At 40.9% G+C, this 20,625-nt stretch overlaps 1 protein-coding gene across 3 annotated transcripts; it reads right to left on the bottom strand.

The window, feature by feature from the left end:
- Positions 1–653: 653 nt before the first annotated feature.
- LOC146574948 (proto-oncogene tyrosine-protein kinase Src-like) lies at positions 654–20,530 on the bottom strand. 3 transcript variants are annotated; one of them, XM_085275029.1, is made up of 13 exons: positions 20,119–20,529; positions 11,593–11,938; positions 10,079–10,178; positions 9,200–9,217; positions 8,374–8,472; positions 8,009–8,112; positions 5,700–5,849; positions 5,461–5,616; positions 5,102–5,281; positions 4,847–4,923; positions 4,582–4,735; positions 4,306–4,437; positions 655–3,872 (listed from the first exon to the last, which is right to left on the bottom strand). In XM_085275029.1, the coding sequence occupies exons 2-13, from the start codon at positions 11,864–11,866 to the stop codon at positions 3,664–3,666; spliced, it is 1,653 nt and encodes a 550-aa protein (XP_085131155.1). In that variant the 5' UTR covers positions 11,867–11,938; positions 20,119–20,529; the 3' UTR covers positions 655–3,663. The 3 variants fall into 3 exon arrangements, with proteins under 3 accessions (XP_085131158.1, XP_085131155.1, XP_085131157.1); XM_085275031.1 differs by having other exon boundaries at positions 11,593–11,874; XM_085275032.1 differs by lacking the exon at positions 9,200–9,217 and having other exon boundaries at positions 654–3,872; positions 20,119–20,530.
- Between the last annotated feature and the right edge of the window lie 95 nt (positions 20,531–20,625).

Here is a 20,625-nt window from a genome sequence, read left to right as displayed (position 1 = left end):
TACTTTTTAAGTGTGCTGCCAGTGGTTCACCTGATTTTACAGACTTTGGTCACAAGGTGGCAAAAGTGTGGAAGAATGCAGTTATTCCACCATGTGCTTCTTGATCTGTTTTATGTTTTTAAGTTGGGCTTGTGGTTGCTTTTGTACCAGGCTGGAGATGCATGAAGGACAGTGATGGTAGTCCTGTGTAAAGTAGTTGCTGTTGGTGTTAATGACCAGTATTTGCTGAGCAGGCTGGAAAATTCTTTGTGGCTTTGGTGCATTTTTTATGTAATTATCTGGCCATATTATGTCTTGCTGTGTGGTTCAAGGTCCAAGAAGTCTGGGCTTTATTTTTGGTCGATGACATTCTAGCATTTCATTTGTCGCATTATGGAACTTTATATTGTAAGATAAAGACCCAATGAATACAGCATATTAACTTTAGCTGATCCCTTAGAACTCCAACCTCTCCCCTAAATAGGTTCACTTCCGGCTCAAAACCCCCGAAGTGAACGATGCCAGGATTCTAGCGCTTTAACTTTAAAAAGCCGAATTCAAAATCAGGTTTCTTTATAGTGGCTACTACATCTTTCTTTTATATACAGTTTATGTACGTTGAAAATAGTATAGAGATAAAATACAAATGAATATATCTGAACATACAGGGTTTACATCAGATAAAAAAAAAAATCTAAAGCTGTAAGCCCACTGGCCTAAATATTCCAGAAACTGCAGCACACTGAACCAATGATCATCACATGCTCATGGTGCTGCATACTGACAACTTTATGAAGAAGTTAATGAGTCATAACAAGTAGTGTGACACACAATTTTGTAATCCTAAGATAGCACACACACCAGCACACACCCTTATCAAAACACATTTGAAATATAATTTATTGCACATTTAAAGATCAACATAAAGTGGCACAATACCTATTTCAATCTTGTTACATTGGAACAAAAAAGAAAGAAAGACAAAAGAAGTCCTTACAAAATGCTCACACCTTCTGTTTATGATCATAGTTTGTTTTTAGAACAAAATGGCCATAAAGTTGCAGGAATTTCAGACTGAAACTGCATAGATTTATAAAAAAAAAAAAAAAAAAAAAAGAAAGAAAAAAAGACTGAGACACTTATTAAATATAGCACAGAAAATCCAATCAGACCTTGGCATTACTCATACTTGTCATGGGCCCACTGACATTGTCCCAATGACTTGCAGGCAGTTCAGAGTGTCAAAACAAATTGGGATTTACCCTTTCTAAAAGAGGAACATACTATTAATATGTTCATGGAAAGATATACATAAATATCTCAAGCCCAATTCTGAATTGTCTTTTGCAGAAACAGAGGCTTCAAATAGAACATGGCTAAAAATAAAAAAGAAGAAACATTCCTTAAGCCCCATGTACAGTAGCATCTTATTAATATTTTGGGAGCAGGCGTGTCACTGTAAAAACCTCAGCATGGAGGTGCAATGAAAGAAACTATACAAAAACAAATTACATGATAGTCACAGTCATTTGTTTAAGATACTATTTACATCTTTGACCTCATTTATCATGTCAAACCATCGCATCACAACCCAACTTCCCTTTTTTTGTGGTTTCAGAATATTAGTCATCATTAACTGTCACTGGATCATATTTTCATGATATTCATTTTATTGCTGTATGCCTCCTAGTTTGATAAGCGGCATTGTTGTTTTTGTTGGCAACAACCTCCAACTTTACACTTGCTGTTCTATTGGCTACTTTATGAAACAAATCACTGCAAAATGTGTGACATCCAACATAACCCTGCCATTTAGTGGCATACATGGTACAGCTACAGTATGTACAATATGACAGTGAGAACTGGCTGCAGTGGTTGAGATGTAAAAAAAAAAAAAAAAAAGAAAAAGAAAAAGAAAAATAGTTTCAGAAGTCTGTATATGATCTCCGGGCCTGACCTGAACATGAAGTAAACAGACACATGTTGATGTAAAGTATAGCATAAATACAAACCCAGCCAATGTTCAAGAGAAGAATGGCACCAAAAAAACAAAACAAAAAAAAAACCAAAAAAAAAAAAAACATGCTAACTGGCTTCATAAATCAACTTTTATATTTAAGTCATAAACACAGTTTTATTGGGGTTACCTGATCAGAGTTTTACAGTTTCATTAGGGCTGCCTGGTTGCATATTTCATAGGGACGACACATGTGAGGTAAATGAAAACCTGTCTTGTTGAGCAGTTTGTTTTTACTTGCTAGCATGGAGTTTACTGGGGAGTTTTAATTTCAGAAAAATCATAGTATGTTTTTAAAAAAAAAAAAAAAAAAAAAAAACCCACAACAACAAGGAAGCCCCATTGATAATAAAACAGTATATACATGGATAGCAGTAAAGAAATGTGATTTGTTTGGCACAGGCCCAAAGAGGCTTTTCCCATCCTGACTTTGATATTTACCAGTAGTAGCATCATCAACCTCTTAGTAGTTCACATAAATGATGGAACTTTTCCCCTCACTTATGGTTCAGAGATATTCACTGAAGGTGGCCTTTAGTGCCACGGCGACAGTGCTTATTTCAATGCGACTTTCCAGTTAAATTAAGTCAATCAAAACAAGCACTCAGACACTATCTGCATCAAAGACATTTTTAATCAAGGTTGGTTCCAGCAGGCTGTTTATTATGTATGTCAAGAAATACAGCTAGAAAAGGACAGGGTGATGATTAAACAAGAGAGAGCCCTCAATTGTTAATTTAAGTTACCTAATTTAAGTGTTACAGAACCTGCCTGTTGAGTACATTTACCCTGGCACTACCATTATGGCTATTTTAATAGCCTGTCTATTGAAAGTCACAGAAAAATCCACAAAATAAAGTGTTGTCAGATACTTTTGTCTGCCACAAAAACAAAACCTGAAACCACAGGACGAGTACTGTCCAAGTAAACATAAAAATAAAGATGCAAAGTTGAGTTCCAGAGCTGAGTTATTTGGAGACACTTTGAAGAAGCAGCACTTGAGAAAACTGGAGAGAAATGCTGAAAGTCAGACAGAAATAGAGGAAGAGGGGAAGAAATGAGATAAAGGATTTCAAGAGAGACAGACTTTCCTTTGGCACCTGAGCCACAGGGGCAGTGCTCTTCTGTGGGCGGAAAAGGTACCAGACGATGGTGTAGAGACGCAACAAAAGAGGGAAAGAGGGAGGTTTCACTAAACAGCTCATGCCTGATTGAAATATCCTCCCTCTTACTCTCTTCAACAGGAGCTTTATCTTTTCTCCTCTTGCCCTTTCTGTAGATCCTGATTTGATTCCTCCCACATCGGTCGCATCTCTCCAAAACATTTACCCGCAAGTTTAGTCAATCGATTCAATCAGAGCCACAGTCAGTCCAGCAAGAGTTTGCCTTCTACAGCTCAACCTCTTTACTGCAAGAGAAGTAAACAGTGAGTTCTTGCAGAAAGGAGGTTCTTCAGGTTCTTCTGTAGAAGTTCCGTTATGGCACATGAGGGGACTTCTGCCGGTTTCTATTTCGGTTTTACTTCCACAGATGAATCTCAAATTCCTCACAACTGAGTTTCACAGGCTCAGATCCTTAAACAGGAGCTCCTCTGAGGTCTGTTAGTGCAGATCATTCTGTGCTGAGGCCCTTTCCCCTTCTCACCAGGTTCAATTCGATATACGGTTCTATAGGTTCTCCCCAGGCTGATACTGGGGTTCTGTGGAGGTGAAGTAGTCCTCTAGGAAGCCCTGCAGGTACTCAAATGTAGGCCTCTCTTCTGGATCCTTCCTCCAGCAGGAAAGCATGAGCTCATGCAAGGAGCTTGGGCACTCTGCTGGACAAGGCATCCTGTAGCCACGCTCCACTTGGTCAAGCACTTCTCGGTTAACCATACCTGTCAAGAAAAACAGTAAGTTAGATTTTTGGACAGAAATCCTTTTGTGGTATGGCTCTGATCCAGGACCTTCCCAGCCTGCAGGGGTGGGAAGCTGGTTCAGGCTGGGATGGCAGCAGAAACATCCTGATCAGTGAGCAGAGCAGATATCAATGACAACAGCTGATCAAGTCAGATGTAGCAAGAAAAGGAGAAGATTTGCAGATGTGCAGCAATTGTGGGTATGCTAAAACACCTTATATGGTGCAACTTATGTGATTTGCCTATTGGATGTGTAGAAAGGTATCAGCTAGTTTTGGTCAATTCTGTCTCACAGCACAAGATGTTTATCAAATATTGAATTATTTTAAATCATACAACGCGATTTATTTTTTTATTTGAATAAGAAACTGAAATTATTATGTGGGTTTATCCTGTCAGGTGGAGCTTTTACCTGGATAGGGAACTCTGCCTTTAGTTGCCAGCTCTGTGAGCAGCACACCAAAGGACCAGACATCTGACTTAATGGTGAAACGACCATACAGAGCTGCCTCCGGTGCTGTCCATTTGATTGGGAACTTGGCTCCTAAGAAAACATTATGAAACTCAGTGTGGCATGTTATAAACACTTTAGGACATCTTATTCTTATAAGTCACTTTTTCTTCTGTAACCAAACTTCTCTCTCTCTGATTTGAGTGTAAATATTTTAAGTAGGAAGAGGAGACTTACCCTGTCTTGCAGTGTACTCATTGTCTTCAATGAGTCTTGCCAGACCAAAGTCAGCCACCTTGCACACGAGGCTGTCTCCTACCAGGATGTTTGCAGCACGCAGGTCCCTGTGGACATAGTTCATCCTCTCCACGTAGGCCATGCCTGCTGCAATCTGGAAGGAGAGAGGACGAGAAATTTAAATTTCCATGTAGTACACCTTTTAGTATTGAATTCTTGGTGGTTAGATGATGCACTTAAGCACACTGATCTTTTGTAGTTTTACCTGAGCAGCCATGTCTACCAGCTGAGGCAGACGAAGCAGCTTTCCAGCTTCGCCTTTAAGAAAGTCCAGTAAGCTGCCTGTGAACACAAACCCAATATTATTTAATTTACGAAAACCTAAGCTGATAATATGTCAAATGTAAACATCCCTTTCCCCCTTTTTTGAACAAGAATTAGTAAAGAGGATTATGAATTTGTCCGAGTATCAAGCAGGTCTGAGAACCATCTCTTGACACAGTCTGCTGTCATGCGCTACCTTGGCTCATATACTCTGTTACAATATAAATGGGCTCCTCAGACACAACGGCGTACAGCTGGACCAGCTTTTCATGCCGCAGCTTCTTCATGACCTGTGCTTCTTGAAGGAAGGCCTCTGGAGACATGGTGCCGGGCTTTAGAGTCTTAATGGCTACTCGTGTTGTACCGTTCCACGTACCTGTCAGAAGCCAGACAAAAAGACATTGCTTCTACAGTAAACTGCTGTCCTTACTCCTCTTAGTCCACCTACTCTCCAAATATAAAAGGTTTCCTAGTTTTAACAAGAAAGAGTAAATGATGCTCATGTTGCATCATAAAAGTTTAACCCATCTGCTAAGGTATGTTAGGGATTCTTACCCATCCAGACTTCTCCAAAGCAGCCCTGTCCCAGTTTGACGTCAAGGCGGAGAGACTCTCTGGGGATCTCCCAGGCATCCCTAGCCAGTCCCTGCGTCTGAGGTTTGGTCACTGGACAAACATCTGTTAGAGCGTGGCACAGTCCATCAGAGTGCTCTGAATGAGGAAAGGTTAAGAGTTACCATCAATGCAGTTGACATTTCCTAACTTTTGGTGACTACATGCACCCGAGTACTTACTGCGATAGTGGAAGACTAGCTGCTGTAGGCTGGTGAACTGGGTGCGTGAAGTGATGTAGAAACCTCCGCTATCCAGTTTCCTGATTTTGTAATGTTTAACATTAGCGCCTTTGGTGTTATCATAATCCAGCACTGACAGGCAATACGCCCCTGTGAGCAAGACAAAAACAGACAGACAGGTTAGAACAATAAAACCACATTGCTCCTGGCCCGTCTGGCAGCTGCTCTCTGGAGTTTCCTAGCAGCTGCGCTTTGGCTATTTAAGACCCTGCTGGTTGGATTAATGGCCAAATAACTAAGCCTTTGTCCTTATCCACTGCCCACCACTACAGAAAGTTTCATTAACCTTGTTTTGTCCAACAGTTTTTCACAAAACTACATTTCACAAGAATAATGATGACAAAATAGCCGATTAGGTAAAAACAAACAAAATGCAAATAACTTAGAAATGTGACAGGACTCAAACTTGATGCGATTTAAAAAAGGACTGAACTCACTTAGCAAACCTAAGCTTTACAGTGAGACATGAAAGAAAATGAAAAAAATCAATTGTGTTCGATCTGGAGTTTCACTGACTGACCTATTCTCTCATTAGAAAGAAACTCTAGAGCAGGAAAGACAGACTTCCCCAAGTGCATCAAGCAAATGTACCAAATCATTACCACCACTATAGTACTACTCAAGTACCTTCACTTCCAGATTTAAAACTAAACATGTAAAACTGAATTATCCTTTATTCATATTCTGAAAGCTAAAGAGCCTTTACATGATTACAACTACTACAGCATTTAGCCACTTCACACCATTTCTTCTTAGGTATGTGACATGAGAGAGACAAAAACCTGTCAAGAGCTCAGAGGAAAGGTTTCTTTAACAGGGTCACAATGTGAGTGCTTGTAGCCTGAACCTTGAATGATAAGATTCATCTTTTTCAACATGCAAGAGGCATGTTCATGCTCATCTCTGTCTCACTGCGAGCCTCACATTTGATATCTTATACAGAACACACCCAGAGGCCATGGCATCTTCTGCCAACAGCTCCTCCTATTCTCCCAAATCCTCCCCTTTTTCCTACAAGTGTTCACAGTTCTCCCCTCTTCTCAGTGTGTGTGTGTGTGTGTGTGTGTGTGGTGGGAGAACATGGACCTATAGCCGGGGGAAAATCCAGCAACCTTCTAAGATGACCTAGTTCTGACAGAGTGATTCACCCCTATCCATTCACAAGCCCAACCCATTCCAATCTTTTCCTTTTACTTCCTCCAAAACAGCCCCCTAAAGAGTCAGTTTACGTCACAGGGACCAGATCTGAGTGCAGACTTTCAGCGAAAGATGCAAAACTCTGCCACAAGCCCAGAGAACAAAGACACAGCGCCGCAGGCCAGTGTGAAAGTTAACAAATGACTTAATTAGCAGGTTCTACCTCTTTCAAATTGAGTCCCTGAAGATCTACTTATTTCAAAGCACATCTGCTACTCTGTGTAAGCCTCCAGGGAGGCAGAAAAAGTGTCATCGCTTTATTATTTTGCCCACCTCACACATTTTTAATGTGTGAAAAATTAAGAAATCTCGGGGTTTTATTAAACATGTTTTACAGAGGCAGTTTTACTAGATAATCATGGAGTGTAAGGAAACAACTGAAAAACTGATCATTTCACAATTTCATTACGCCAACAACTAATTCTTGTTTTAATTATCAACTTATCAGCAGTTTTTGCCACCTCAACTAATTGCTTAGTGTGCGAAATGTTTAAAGGGGGGAAAACATGAGCCCATACATTTGTTGTGCTTGCACTGTCCCACACCAAAATGAAAACGGCACATTAAAGCATTTAAAAAAAGCTGAAAAAAAGAGAGCATCTGCATTTTACTTAAACAATGAAACCACTTTAGCATAAAAATAGTTTTCAGTGGAAATCTTTTTAATGTCTTCGAATCCCTGCTGTCAAAATGTCAAATCTCATAGTGTATGTATGATATAATTTTTATTTATTTATACTTGGGAGGCCTAAACACAGTTACAATACATTTTAGAAGAATCATGTTGATCCACGTTTTGCACATGTCATCAGCCTGAAAAAACGAAAATACGCCTGCCAAAAGCCTGTTGGTCAAATAAAGAAATGCCACTTTGTGCAGGTCGAACACTGCTGCTAGATAGTTTTAATGTGAGAAAAAAAAAAAAAAAGCACTCAGGCTGATTTAATGCATCATTACGCGACTGCAGACCGGCAGAAGAGCTAATTGTTCTTGATAATGGTTCATGATAATGACTGTAGTCTCTGAAGTGATGCAAATGTCTGCTCTCTCACCTTTAGTAGTCTCGCTCTCCCTCACCAAGAAAGTTCCTCGTCTGTTCTGAGGGTTGAGAAGGAGCCTCTCCGAGTCACGTCGAGTGATCTTCCCAAAATACCACCTGCCAAAGTGGGCCACAGAGAGCGAGATCAGTGACGAGCTACTACTGAGCAGCTGGAGCAGGAATGCAGAGCTACGTTTGGATTATATGTATGAACTGTATGTCAGTACCCTTTATTTGTAAACATGGCCTTATCATGCATGGATCATTAAAATGCGTGCAGAGCACAACTACATGCAGGTTCTGCACTGAAAACCAGCTTTAGATGTAAATAAACTGCAGGGTTAATCGCATGAGGAGAACAAAGAGTGGATAACGTACTCTTCTGCTTGGATGGAGTCGGATGGAGCCACATAGTTGCTGGGGATATAACCGCTCTCTCCAGTTGTCAGGGAGCGAGCGAGCCACCAATCCCCTTCTCTGTGAGGGAAAGAGAGAGACAGAGAGATGAAGAGAGAGTGAGAGTCAATCACGAACAAAACTGAACAAGGCAATTAGAGATATTTAAAGTTTATTCAAAATCAGCACCATATTTCATTGATGAGGAACAACTTCTACCTTGTCTTTTGCTCAAAGACCCAAGAATATAAGAAGCTAAAAAATTTGATTTAATGATGTAAACTGAGGGAAACTGCACATGTATTGGGGACCAGTTTGAGCTTTAGTTTGTAGGAAAGACCGTGCATTCATTTATCAATGGCTTTGGACTTATGGGATTTGTTGCCAATGAGAAAAAACTGAACATTACTGGATTTATCCCTGAAATATTCCAGTAACTTTGAAACAGTGCCCTCTGATATGATCCATCCAGTTAAACTTCCACATCATTTGACTGAAAACCATAGTGCCATTTACACTGCAAAAGTGAAACTTAAAAAACCTCATCCCGCAAAGTTGATAGGATGGAGTTAAGAAAAAAAAAAATTGGTAAGATGGAAAATAAATGCAGGCAACCTTTTATTCCACTTGTCCCATCTTAGATTCAACTTTAGCTCTATGTAGAAACATGCAATATGTTTTATATAGGAGATATAGAATTAGTCCATCTCTATTTACCACTTCACGATGAAGCAAATGCAAGGATCGCAGGGACGGTGAAGAAAAGGTTGCATGAGGGTTTTTTTTTATTGCATTAAATATTACTGACCTGAAGCTGTACTTTTTCCTAGGAGAAACCATGAAGCATGAGAAAGAAAGAGAGGGAGAGATAACAGACACAGCAGACACATCAAAATGCAGCAAGGAGACACGGCAAGGCACGCAGCACGGCACAGACAGATAGCAGACGAGCTGCATAAGCTGTGGGATTACACAGTGGGCTGATTTAACTTTGATTTTCCATTTCAATGTGGGATTCTAATACTATAGGAGAGTATGAATATATTTCATTTATCTTCCATAAATGTCCACTTTAGGCCTTAGAAATACAGCCTGGCTAAACTCATCTAACTACTAAGCACTGCTTTGTAATGCTTCATTATGTATTTATTCTACTTTTCAGCCCAATTATGTAGTGCCAGGCTCTCAATAAATACCAGCAGAGCAGACTTATAGTAGGAAGTTATAGAAAGAGCTCATAGGAAAACAAAAAATTGTTGTGATTGTAAACACCTGCAAGAGAGTTATGTTGCAGATGTTTAGCTTAGAAACAGCAGCTTGAAAAAACTCGCAAAAATTACCCCCCCCCCAAAAAACAACGTAATTTCACTTGAACCTGTTTTGTTTTGTCCTGTTTCTATCTATATCTCAGTACAAAATGCTCCCTCTGAAGTCTCTTAAAAGATTATGATGATCACAGTTGCCCATGAGGAACAGAATGCATTAGCGCAGAGCTGTTCTGCTCACTTTTAGTAAACAGATGGGAAGGATCGACAGTTACCAGATCTGACTATCACCGCGTGTTCATTCATGTCCACATATGTGCGCGTCACAGATCACGTGTGCACCAAGAAATCTGTTCATTCACATCTCTGTGACTGTGTGGCATCACTACTAGAGTTACAGTGGGATGACTCTTGATTCTTACGTGTTGTTGACAATCTGCAGCCGGTCCCCTTTCCTAAAGGTCAGATCAGATGCTGTTCGTGACTCATAATCATACAAAGCCACAAATGTAGTGACGCCTCCTGAAAGAGACCACGGAGAAACAGAAACGTTCATTTGGGGAACAATACAGACACTGAAATAAAGACATTTAGCACACAAAAGGGTATTTCCACTTAAGATCAATGACACTGGTTTAACAGAGCTGGGAAATTTATTTTTTAGGTACAATTTGGTTTCCCAGGGATCTAAAAACAAGGTAAACTTAAAAGCACACCACTGTTCTGCATTTAATTTAGCAAAGATTCCCTCATCTTGTCTCAAGCCCAAACCCTCTCAGGCTGTCGCCAGTCAGTTTTTCAATTAAATTTGAAGAAGAAAATCATCAGTTAAAAACCAGTGGAATAATAAAAATATTATTCTAATAATAATAATAATAACATATATATAATGAATAACGTGTGTGATTTTTAGCACTGTGACCTAGCCCTTGAATTTTCAGCTTTTCAGGGTTGGATGTTAAGGTATTCTACTGCTGCTCTGAAAATGTATCTAATGAAAAATATTGACATTCAGACAGCATCTGTCTGACCGCCCTTGAAGGACAAAGGTATGATATTAATGGGGTTCTATGTAGCTTTATTTAATGAACTTGAGACCTAAACTGGGGAATTCTTCAGCCGATCATTGATTGGCTCATTAGGTGCGCAGCAGTAGGTTGCAACCAGCAGAACTGTTCTTCATATACCAGCAGGCCTTTGCTCTCTGGATGGAGCAACATTAACCCAGCCATCTGGCTGGTTTAGGCACATTACAGTTTAAATATATCCAGTAAATAAAATATGGACAGCGTGACATGTGGTGCTTCAAAGACGAAAAGAAGTTTTTAAGTCTGGCTCTTAGATAGTGAGAAAAAAAAAAAAAAAAGATGCTTTTAAATATTTTTCTGTGTAAATGTGACTCATTATGAATCAGATTTTGCTTCTTCCCCCCCCCCCCATCCACTTTGGGACTTTTGTGATCTCAAACTGAAAGCAAGTCCGTAGGCTGACAGAGACATCAAAGTTCTCGTCAGATTTATTGAATCCGTTTCACGACCACATTCACACAGGCAGTTAGCTCGTGTTGGCATAAAGACTGGAACCAAGAGAAACAACAAAATCTGCCTTTAAAAGCACTTCTAAAAGCTCACTAATTATACAGGAGGTTACTGTTTGTTCCCACTCAGTTCTTTCATATCAGGGTACGATGTGTTTCTGTTTCCTGCTGCATTTACTTTATTTAAATGTGGGACTAAAGCTTCACAGTAGTTTTACTTTACACTTTCCAGAGTCATCTTTCTAATTCTACTCTAATGTTTTATATGTTTATACAATCAAAAAAAGGTGACTTTTTAAAAAAAATCTTGTCTTTTCATGGCTTGTTGTTAAGAGGCGCTACATAAATAAACTTGTCCACTTTGCCCCAACTAACCCATTATCATAATGTTTTTCCTACCTGACAGAGGTCCTCTATGAGGTGATGTGACAGTTCCCGTGTGGTCCACTCCTCCGAAGAGAGCCAGCTCGGGAGTATTTGTTGGGGCGTGCTGGTGCTGCCCTTGATGCCCCCGCCTGCCTGTTCCGACGGCAGGGCTCCTGTTGGGTGTTTGGGTCTGCTGGGCGGGTCCCAGGTGGTGGAAGTGCCCGCTGTCGGAGCCTGTGCCTATGGTACCATCCAGGCTCATGGAGCGCTGGCCCGGCTCCTTGGGCTTGCTCTTGCCCGCCCCCATGTGCAGACCTGGGACCAGAGCCAATGATGAGTAAGCAGCACTTTAAGGTCCGAAGTGGCTTTGCTACTGCTTCTGTTAATCAATAAAAGTCAAATACATGCCATCACTGTATACTGTAGACCATGTACACTGCTATAAAAAAAACAAAAAAACAAAACAAAACCCTACAGTATCCCAATTCAGTAAGTGTTTATTTAGTTTTTTTTTTTTTTTTGCATTTGCAATTTCATCCAACATCTCTGCCATCATATCTGCCAGTCCTAGCAGCAAAATTTGACTCAGAGGCAGGCATATGAATGAGGATATTCTTATTAATATTTAAATGCAGTTTGACCCACAAGCATCCTAATGCTTTAACCCTTAATTATTGATGCCATTTCAGTAGACATTTAATACAGTGTTATTTTTAAATACAGTGTTCATTTTCTTAATTGTTTACTAAATCTGACCATTTCAGTGTGACTGTACAAATGTACATTTTAAAGATGACGATTAAAAGAAAAATGAAGTTCACTCAGGAAAAGGAAGCGACCCCATTTCAGTTTCTAGCCATTCACTCTCCTAAAAGAAAAACTCCTCTTGCTTCTAGCATCGCATTCATTTTAGCTCTCCCGGTCTGCTGTTGAGTATCCTTGGAGCTGCTCCAGGTTCAGTTAAAACCGTTTAGCATGCAAATACTCCACGAAGAGGGCACATAAAAACACGCATAGATTCAAGGTCGTTCCTGTCTGATTCAATCTGTTTTGAATCAATAAGCATTTACGTGGAAAACAAAGCTTCAAACAAAGGAGCTGTGGGCCGTACTGAAGCCGTGTGTTAATGCTGCTGAGTTGACAAGGACACAAACAGTTTCATCTCCAACAGGTAATTATACTGCTGCTTTTCCTTCACATCCTCATGTCAAATACATTTATTACAGCCCGATAAATGCAACAAGTCAAGAGTGCGCCTTCATCCCGAGTGCAGACAAAGACAAACATGCTCAGACAGTCAAGTGCACCCACAGAAAGTTAGAGTGCCTTGTTCACACACCAAGACCAATCCTCCCCTCCAGGCATAGCGGCGTGAGTCACTGCGAGACCGACTATTTCAAGCCAGCTGAAACAGAGACAGTCACACACACATGAAACAGTCTTGTTCCTTTGGAACCGAGACCGAGTGTGTGCGTTTCTGTGCATTAGCAGCTGTTCCTTGGTCTCTAGGAAACTAAGCTCAGTCGCACACTAACACCCAAACACAGTTGTGTCTCATATCCTTTTTCCAGCAACCCGTGTATCCTTATGAATGTTTCCAACACACTTGTGTTAGTCTGACAGACAGGACAGAGTTTTATTAAAAGGGAAAGAGGAAGGAACCGGCAGCGGCTGTAAAAAGAACGCGTAGGTGGTTGTTGTATACTGCAACGCAGACAGCTGAGGCTTAGTGGGTGTTTTAAGTGTGATGTGTGACTATAACTTAATTACACAGGTACGGGAATCCTCAAAGACATCCAAGGCTCCCACTGTGAAGCTGTGTTGGCGTGTAAGCTACAATGCGTGTGTGAACGTACACGAGCGATTTCAAACACGAGCGCAGTCGTGCAAGCTTCGCTTCAGCCCCTGCCAGGATGTAATTTGGTGCAGTGGAGGGGTTAATGTATCCCATGGTGCAACACTGAGTCATACTGAGACAAGCTCATAGGGCTTCAGACAAAGATGGACAGGGAAGTGGGAATTGTGTTAATCAATTTAAAGAGCTATTTTAGACATTGGCAATCAACATTATGGCCAGTTGCACTGACCGCCTCTAATGATCAACATCCGCCTCAACGGAAAAAAAAAGAAGAAAAAAAGGTAAAGATAAGATACATGTAAAGTGGGCCCTTACCACACGGGGAAACTTTTCATTTTGTCCTCTGTTACTTCGATATGCTACTAGGGGATTCCCTAGAGGATTGAGCCATCAACTTCCCAACTGGTGAATGACCAGTTCTGCCTCCTTAGACACAGCTGCCCCTAGTCAAACTACATCTGTGTGACTGGAAATTTATGAAAACTTCATAACATCCATATTGTTATGTACACCTGTTCATCAACGCAAATATCAGCCAGTCACATGCTAGCAACTCATTATGCATTTAGCCATGTAGGCATGGTCAAGACAACGTGTTCAAACTGATCATCGAAATGGAAAATAGCATGGCTGTTTGTGTCACATGGACTAATCTGAGTATTTCAGAAACTGCTAATCTACTGAGATTTTCTCATAGTATGGTTAATGGTCTGAAAGAGAGAAACTATGCAGTGAGTGGAAATTCTCTGGGTGAAAGTGCTTAGTTGATGTCAAATGCCAGTGGATAATGGCCCGGCTGCTTTGAGCTAATTGGTAGGCAACAGTAACTCAAATAATGACTCGTTACAAAGGTATTTGGAAGAACCTCTCTGAAGCCACAAGACGTCAAATCTTGAAGCAGATGGGCTATAGCAGCAGAAGACCACACTGCAAGCACCACCTTTCAGTTAAGAGCAGAAAGCTGAGGCTACAATTCGCACAGGCTTGCAAAAATTCCAAAAACGGTCTGATGAGCCTCCATTTCTGCCGTGACAATCGGCAGGTAGGGTCAGAATTTGTCAAGCACGGATCCACTCTGCCGTCTATCATAGTACACCTTTCTTGTCCCTCACTCGTTACCCGTTATTGTGGTCTATTGCTGATTCCACAGAGGAAAGACATTTTGATCTCAAGGAAATCAGTAATGCCATATGACATGTACCCATGTGTGTCACACATGCCAAATTTACATTTCACCACTTCAACTTTATTAGTATATGCACCACAGTGAATTTGGAGACTGCACAGATATCTCCCTGGTGGTAAATTCAGCAGGGTAAGCACTCGGCAGAGGAGTTCAAGCCAACTCTGATTCGCTCATTCTGGCTTTGATAGCCTCAAATGGATTTGGAAGACGTACTAATCATTAGGATCAATCTCAGACTGATGAGGAGAAGTAATGATTCTCACACACAGGTTTAATGTGAGCTGCAGTGTCCAGCACTTAGTTTAGTACTTCGCAGAGCAGCGTACAAACCACAGCGCCCTCGGAAGCCTCAAAGCCGGCGTGTTTGTGTAAACAACAGAAGTAGCTCTGTAGCAGAGCCTTGTGCCTTTTCCTAATATGGTGTTGCAACGGCCTAATATCAAGTGGTAACATGTGACCACATTAGCATAGGGGTATAAAATGAAAGACTATGGATTGGTGAGAATGGAATTAGACATTGTAGAGTCTTGCAAAAGAAAAGAGTAAGTAAGATCTGGAAAATATGTGAGAGATGAGGTGAAGTTGAGTTGGCAGTTTTAGATGAAGCAGACTGCACTACACACCTCGACTGCAACAAGAACAGGCACCTGAGCAGCAGGAGGGCAGGGTGGGAGGAAGGAATAGAGGAGAGAGAGAGGGAGGAAGATGGAGCAGGAGAGCTCCATTTTCATGGTTTTCCAGGACTAGAGATGCAGACTGAAAATTTCTTGGACTATTTTCCAACTTGCAGATCAATGGAAAAAAACAAGGAAATGGCTGACGCTACACAAGCAGATTACTGACCCCAGTGTTTATGAGGACGCCAGATACAATTACAGACCATTACATATTGCACTTTGTCTCATGGAAGATAATATCTTGTAGTGGATCAGTTGATGTGACCTACTTCACAGACAGGAGTGTAACAGTTATCAAGGTTTACTCTATATACCTCTACTTTTGGCCCAAACATTCAGTTCATACTTCAGTTTTTCTCTTTGATGAGATGAACAACAAAAACAATAAAAAAAAATAAATACCACAGGAATACCCTCCAATATTCTGATATAATTCAGTCATTATCTGACTGAGCTTTAAGCATCGCATTAAACTTGCCAGTACAGGAAGGTGGAAGTGCAGCATGATATTGTGAACGTTTTTGTCATGAATCTTGGTTTCTGCAGTTAACACTGTCAACAGAAAGAAGATCCTGGGTCTTTCTGTGTGGACTCTGCATATTCTTCCTGTTTCCATGCGAGTTCTCTATGGAGACATGCATGGAGTTTGATTAACTGATGAATCTAGGTGTGAGTATGAATGGTTTCTGGTCTCTCTGTTAACCCTGCAACAGATTGGTGACCCGTCCGGGGTGTACCTCTCCTTATGCTCCTGGCCCCATCACAACTGGTGTTAATTACATTTTTAGACAAGTTCATGACAGGCTCAGCAGATTGGCACAGAAGTGAAGACGTGCAAACCTGATCTGTGGGTTATGGGTCATGACCAAATCAGAAGAAAAGCGGTCAATCTAGCAAGAAGGCAAAACAGAATCTCTTTCAAACAGAAACTCATGTTGCTTTGCGCCAAATAATCATAATAATAATATTAAAAATACTTTTCTTTAATTATTAAAGAAAGTTGGCTTCGAGCATGAATGGATAGTGTCTTCTCAAATTTGCAAACTTCTTAAAGCTGAGGTAAGCAGCTGGGATTTTTGTGGCACTCTTTCAGTATTTTTTTTTTTTTTTTTTTAAAGGTTCCACATTTGTTACATAATATGTGGTTTAAATGTCAAGAGATAGAGTAAAGACATGCTGTAAGGTAAGCTCTGGATTGTTGGATTTCTCTATATTATATATAGGCCATATATAACCTCTTTAGCTCTCACTGTAAAGTCCACTGAGATACGTGTTGTTCTCAATGGAGACTATATAAATAAAGTTAAACGGAATTAACCGGTTCTTGATTTGCCTTGTATGGAGAGTGATTCTAAGGATTTGATACCCTATGAATCTAAACTTTCTGCTCATCAACAGGGAGCAAAAGCTGTGGAGAAAGCAGAAAAAAGTAAAGGAATAATAGCCAGCTGCCTAAATGGAATGCAGGATATAAAGTAGACAAGTCCTAACACCTTTCATGCTCTTCAACTGCATCGCATCAGGCCAATATTTGTTTCAATTTACATGTGCCCCAATATGACTTTTTAATCATTTTCATATCCATCTTGAAAGACTACTGAATGATTCTGTGCATACTGAAAGACTTTATGCTGCACCCTGTCCATACTGATTCCAGTGTAAGTGACAAGGGGGTCAAAGTGCACAGTTATCCACAATGCCAGTCATACCTGACATTTCCTCGTGTGCACAGCAGGTCAAAGCTGGCCTTTATCAGTAAATATGTTCAGCTCTTCGATATTTTTGTAAGGGAAAAACATCTGTTTTCCCCAAAAGAATGACTTGGTGGAATCCCAACTTCAACCTCATCCCTACAGAGCTGACATTTTCTGCAGTCAGCTGTGTTGCAGCTTTGCTTCCTCAACGCAGTTGGGATAGATTGCCATTGACATTGCTGCTGTGGATTAGCTTTTAATGAGAAAATACACCACTTTTGTTTGTCTCCAGGTAGCATCCATCTGTTAAACCTTTAAACTTGTTAATCTGTTAGTCCTACTGAAATTCTGCATTGTAATTCATTGTCTCACGGATATCTTAATCTACACACACTCAACAAAGCACACTTCTGTGCTGTTTTTCTGCAATTATTTTCAAGCCGAATCCCTAATTATGCAGCCTTTACAATCATTGTAGCCCCCACCCCACCCCCACTTTTTTTTTTTACCACCCTTTGCCCGCATCTCAACAAGGAACCATTGTTTGAGAAAACAATGACAAAATTTAGTCCGAAAAAGACTGGAAGATATCCACTTCACCAGAATAATAATGCAGAAGCTGTAGATGAGCTTCAAGTAACCTTAATGCTTTCTTGCACAGAATAAAAACTGCAGATGTTGTCTGTTACATCAACTTAAACTGAAATAGTAACATAACCATTAAATCTTTGATCATCCAATAACAATATTCTCTGGTATCTCTTCAGTAGACACAATCAAGTCCCTAAATGTTAAATAGCATAATTAGCCATAATGCAAAGGACCCATCCTAAGAATTTCTGACAAAATGACTGCTTTAAAGCACTACTTACAGTTGAGGAGTGTTTTAGTGCAATCATTCTCATTTTTGTCATTCTTATTTTGCATAGGTTGCCAAAAAAAAAACCAACCAAAAAACGTTTGGAGTTCCATATTAACCTTCGTAATCCTTCATCTAAGGCTGAGCTCACAAGCTCAACATGTCTGGTCAGGCACATAAGCACATTTGGCCACGACAAACCTCACTGAGTCACAACAGACGGTAACAGTTGCCACTGTGCTGCAGAGAGGAAAGACAGCTCCAGCCAATGTTTCAGCTGAATGGGAAAATTACGGTTTGCCCTTGGGAGGGGAGAGGAGGGGAGGCGAGGGGGTGGTGGTGGTGGTGGGGGCGTAGTAATGATGGTTCCTCAAGATTAAAACGAGAGGAAATGTGCACATTAGTGTCGCTGTCTTATTCCCATATAGATGTTGCATGATGAACAATGCAGTCCACAGATACATGCGTAACGTACAGATCATCTATATATAGCAAAAGTCAGAGAGAGAAAAAGACAATGCAGTCGCATAACTATCGAGCCTTCTCCAATTTTAGTCCTGTAACTCCCCAAATCAGATTTTCTGTGTTTTTTTTCCTCCCATTTCTTTTTATGATTAAATCCCACAGACTTTGGAAAGTGAAAGTCTCTGTCTAGCTGTCTCAATTCATCTTCCCTCTTCCTTAGAAGCCAACATACTCAGCAAAGGCGAGGAAAAAAAGCAGTGGAGGAAGATAAGTGGAGAGGAGAGGGGCACTGTGGCACTCAGCTGATAAAACCCACTTCCGCCCATCTTTAACTAGTGGCTCTGGCAGCGAGCGATCCGGACTAAAAGGAACAGCTGCTGTAGCCGGATTAATTTTACAGGACATCAGTCGTTCAGTCTACAAATTTATACATCTTATTAACGACGCTGTGTCATTCTAGGTCATTTACACACAGCCTTTTTTTATTATTTACAGGATTTTAAAATAAAGTCGGGGTCTGCTTTTTGAATCTGTTCTCTTGAAAAAGTCATTTTACACACATACTGTTTCACAACAGCCTGTCTGATTGTTAACTGGCAGTCAGTTAATCAGTTTTAATGAACAACTGAACATTAAAGAAGCTTTCACTTCTGTCATTTATTTCTGGTTTTCTTTGTTATGAGAGTAAATTGATGTTTTGGACGGTTGACTGGACAAAACAAATAGTATTAAGACGATATCTAGGGTTGTTGCAACTTGTAAAAAAGTAGACCTACATCATTAAAAAAAAATATTTTTGCAGGCCTATATCAAATTTCAATCTTTCACAGCCACATGAGGGGATTATGATGCATTTTCACCCACTTCCTGCACTCTTTTTGCTTGAAATGCACTTGTAAGAATTCAACAAGGTATTTAAATGTTCTTTCATAATTTGCTAACATAATGCTTGCATCTTCATCCAGTGATAACATCCAATACTGAGCATTCCCATGATTCAAGCCAAAAACCTGAATCCCCCGCCGTAAGGAAATAAGCTGGAGCTCGTCCAGAGCCCCCAAACCAACTCTAAATAGATTAACCACATAATTAAAACTCTATTTCCACGGGATTAAACGCCAGTTGTTGTGAGCAAAGCTGCTATCAAAGAAACACGGGGTGGGGTAGTAGCTGCCTACAGGATCAGCAGCTGTCAAAAATGATAATGTCTTTGCTATTAGAAAGAATCGTAAATTGAAATCAAAAACGTTCACTGTTCGTGTTTGCTAAACAGATGCCCACAAGGCTCGTAAACAGTGATTTGTGAATGGGAACCGGGACAAAAATAATAATAATGATGAAAAAGGGACAATGCTCCAGTGAGTGTCGTAGGCTTTGGCTCACATACAGCGCATATGCGGCCTGATGAACCAAAACAGGTGCTGCTACAGCTCCATTTTGAATTTCGATGGATTGTTGGCTTTATTTTCTGTGCGCAGCCGATTTGCTGCGTCTTCCCGAGTGTTCGTGATGATCGCCAAGACAAAAATGAGAGATTTGCACAAACGCTTTGCATTTTGCGGGGCGTAGTAAATCGTCAACAACCTAGCCCTGGCACAGACTGAGTGGCACTGGCCAAATGTGCGAGTGAATGGCCTGTGCAACAATGAAAATACAAGTCAGTGAAGAGGGGGGTAGCTTATCAATCCCTGTGTGAAACATCCGTGAGAGAAAAATGCGCAGCACACATTTTTTTTAAGAAAAAAAAGAAAAGCCGACATTGAATGCCGAAATAAATCTGCATTATCGCACTAAACTGCTACGAGCTCTAATTAACTTACCTTTGACGCGTCTTGAGATTTAGCCCAAAAATCAGAGACGCGCAGCGAGGAACCGTGTTAGATCCGAACGGCTGTCCTCATTAGAAAAATAATGGAATCGGATGGCCAGTTGCTGTGGAAACCCCGGGCCAGCCACGAATCCCATTTAGCGAATTTCGGCAAAATCACAGGAGGAGGAGGAGGAGGTCATGACGGGGACTGCTTTCAGGAGTTGGGGGCACAGCTGCCGAGCGGCTGCGGTGGGCCGGGCAAACCTGTTCAGCTGGGAAGGGTCGGCGGCGCGGTAAATTGGTGCGACGAAGTAGGAGTGGTGTAGTGTGGAAAAGACATGCCTCGTGGGGGGGAAGGCACTAGATAATGCATCACCAACGAAACACGAGAGCGCAAATATGGGGAGGCTGGATTTTACGCAGTAACGTCGGGAGCATTCACCACGTCACCTTGCGTAACTCGACGCCGGCTGTTAAATTCGCCGCGGCGTTGACAGAAATACCCCCCCCCCCCCCG

The sequence above is a fragment of the Mchenga conophoros genome, linkage group LG5, assembly GCF_057382185.1.
Source record: "Mchenga conophoros isolate Kocher_MC1m ecotype Shallow Benthic linkage group LG5, M_conophoros_male_GT1.1, whole genome shotgun sequence".
NCBI lineage: Eukaryota > Metazoa > Chordata > Actinopteri > Cichliformes > Cichlidae > Mchenga > Mchenga conophoros.
The sequence above is the reverse complement of the archived record's forward strand: the minus strand, read 5'-3'. Positions and strand labels throughout refer to the sequence as shown.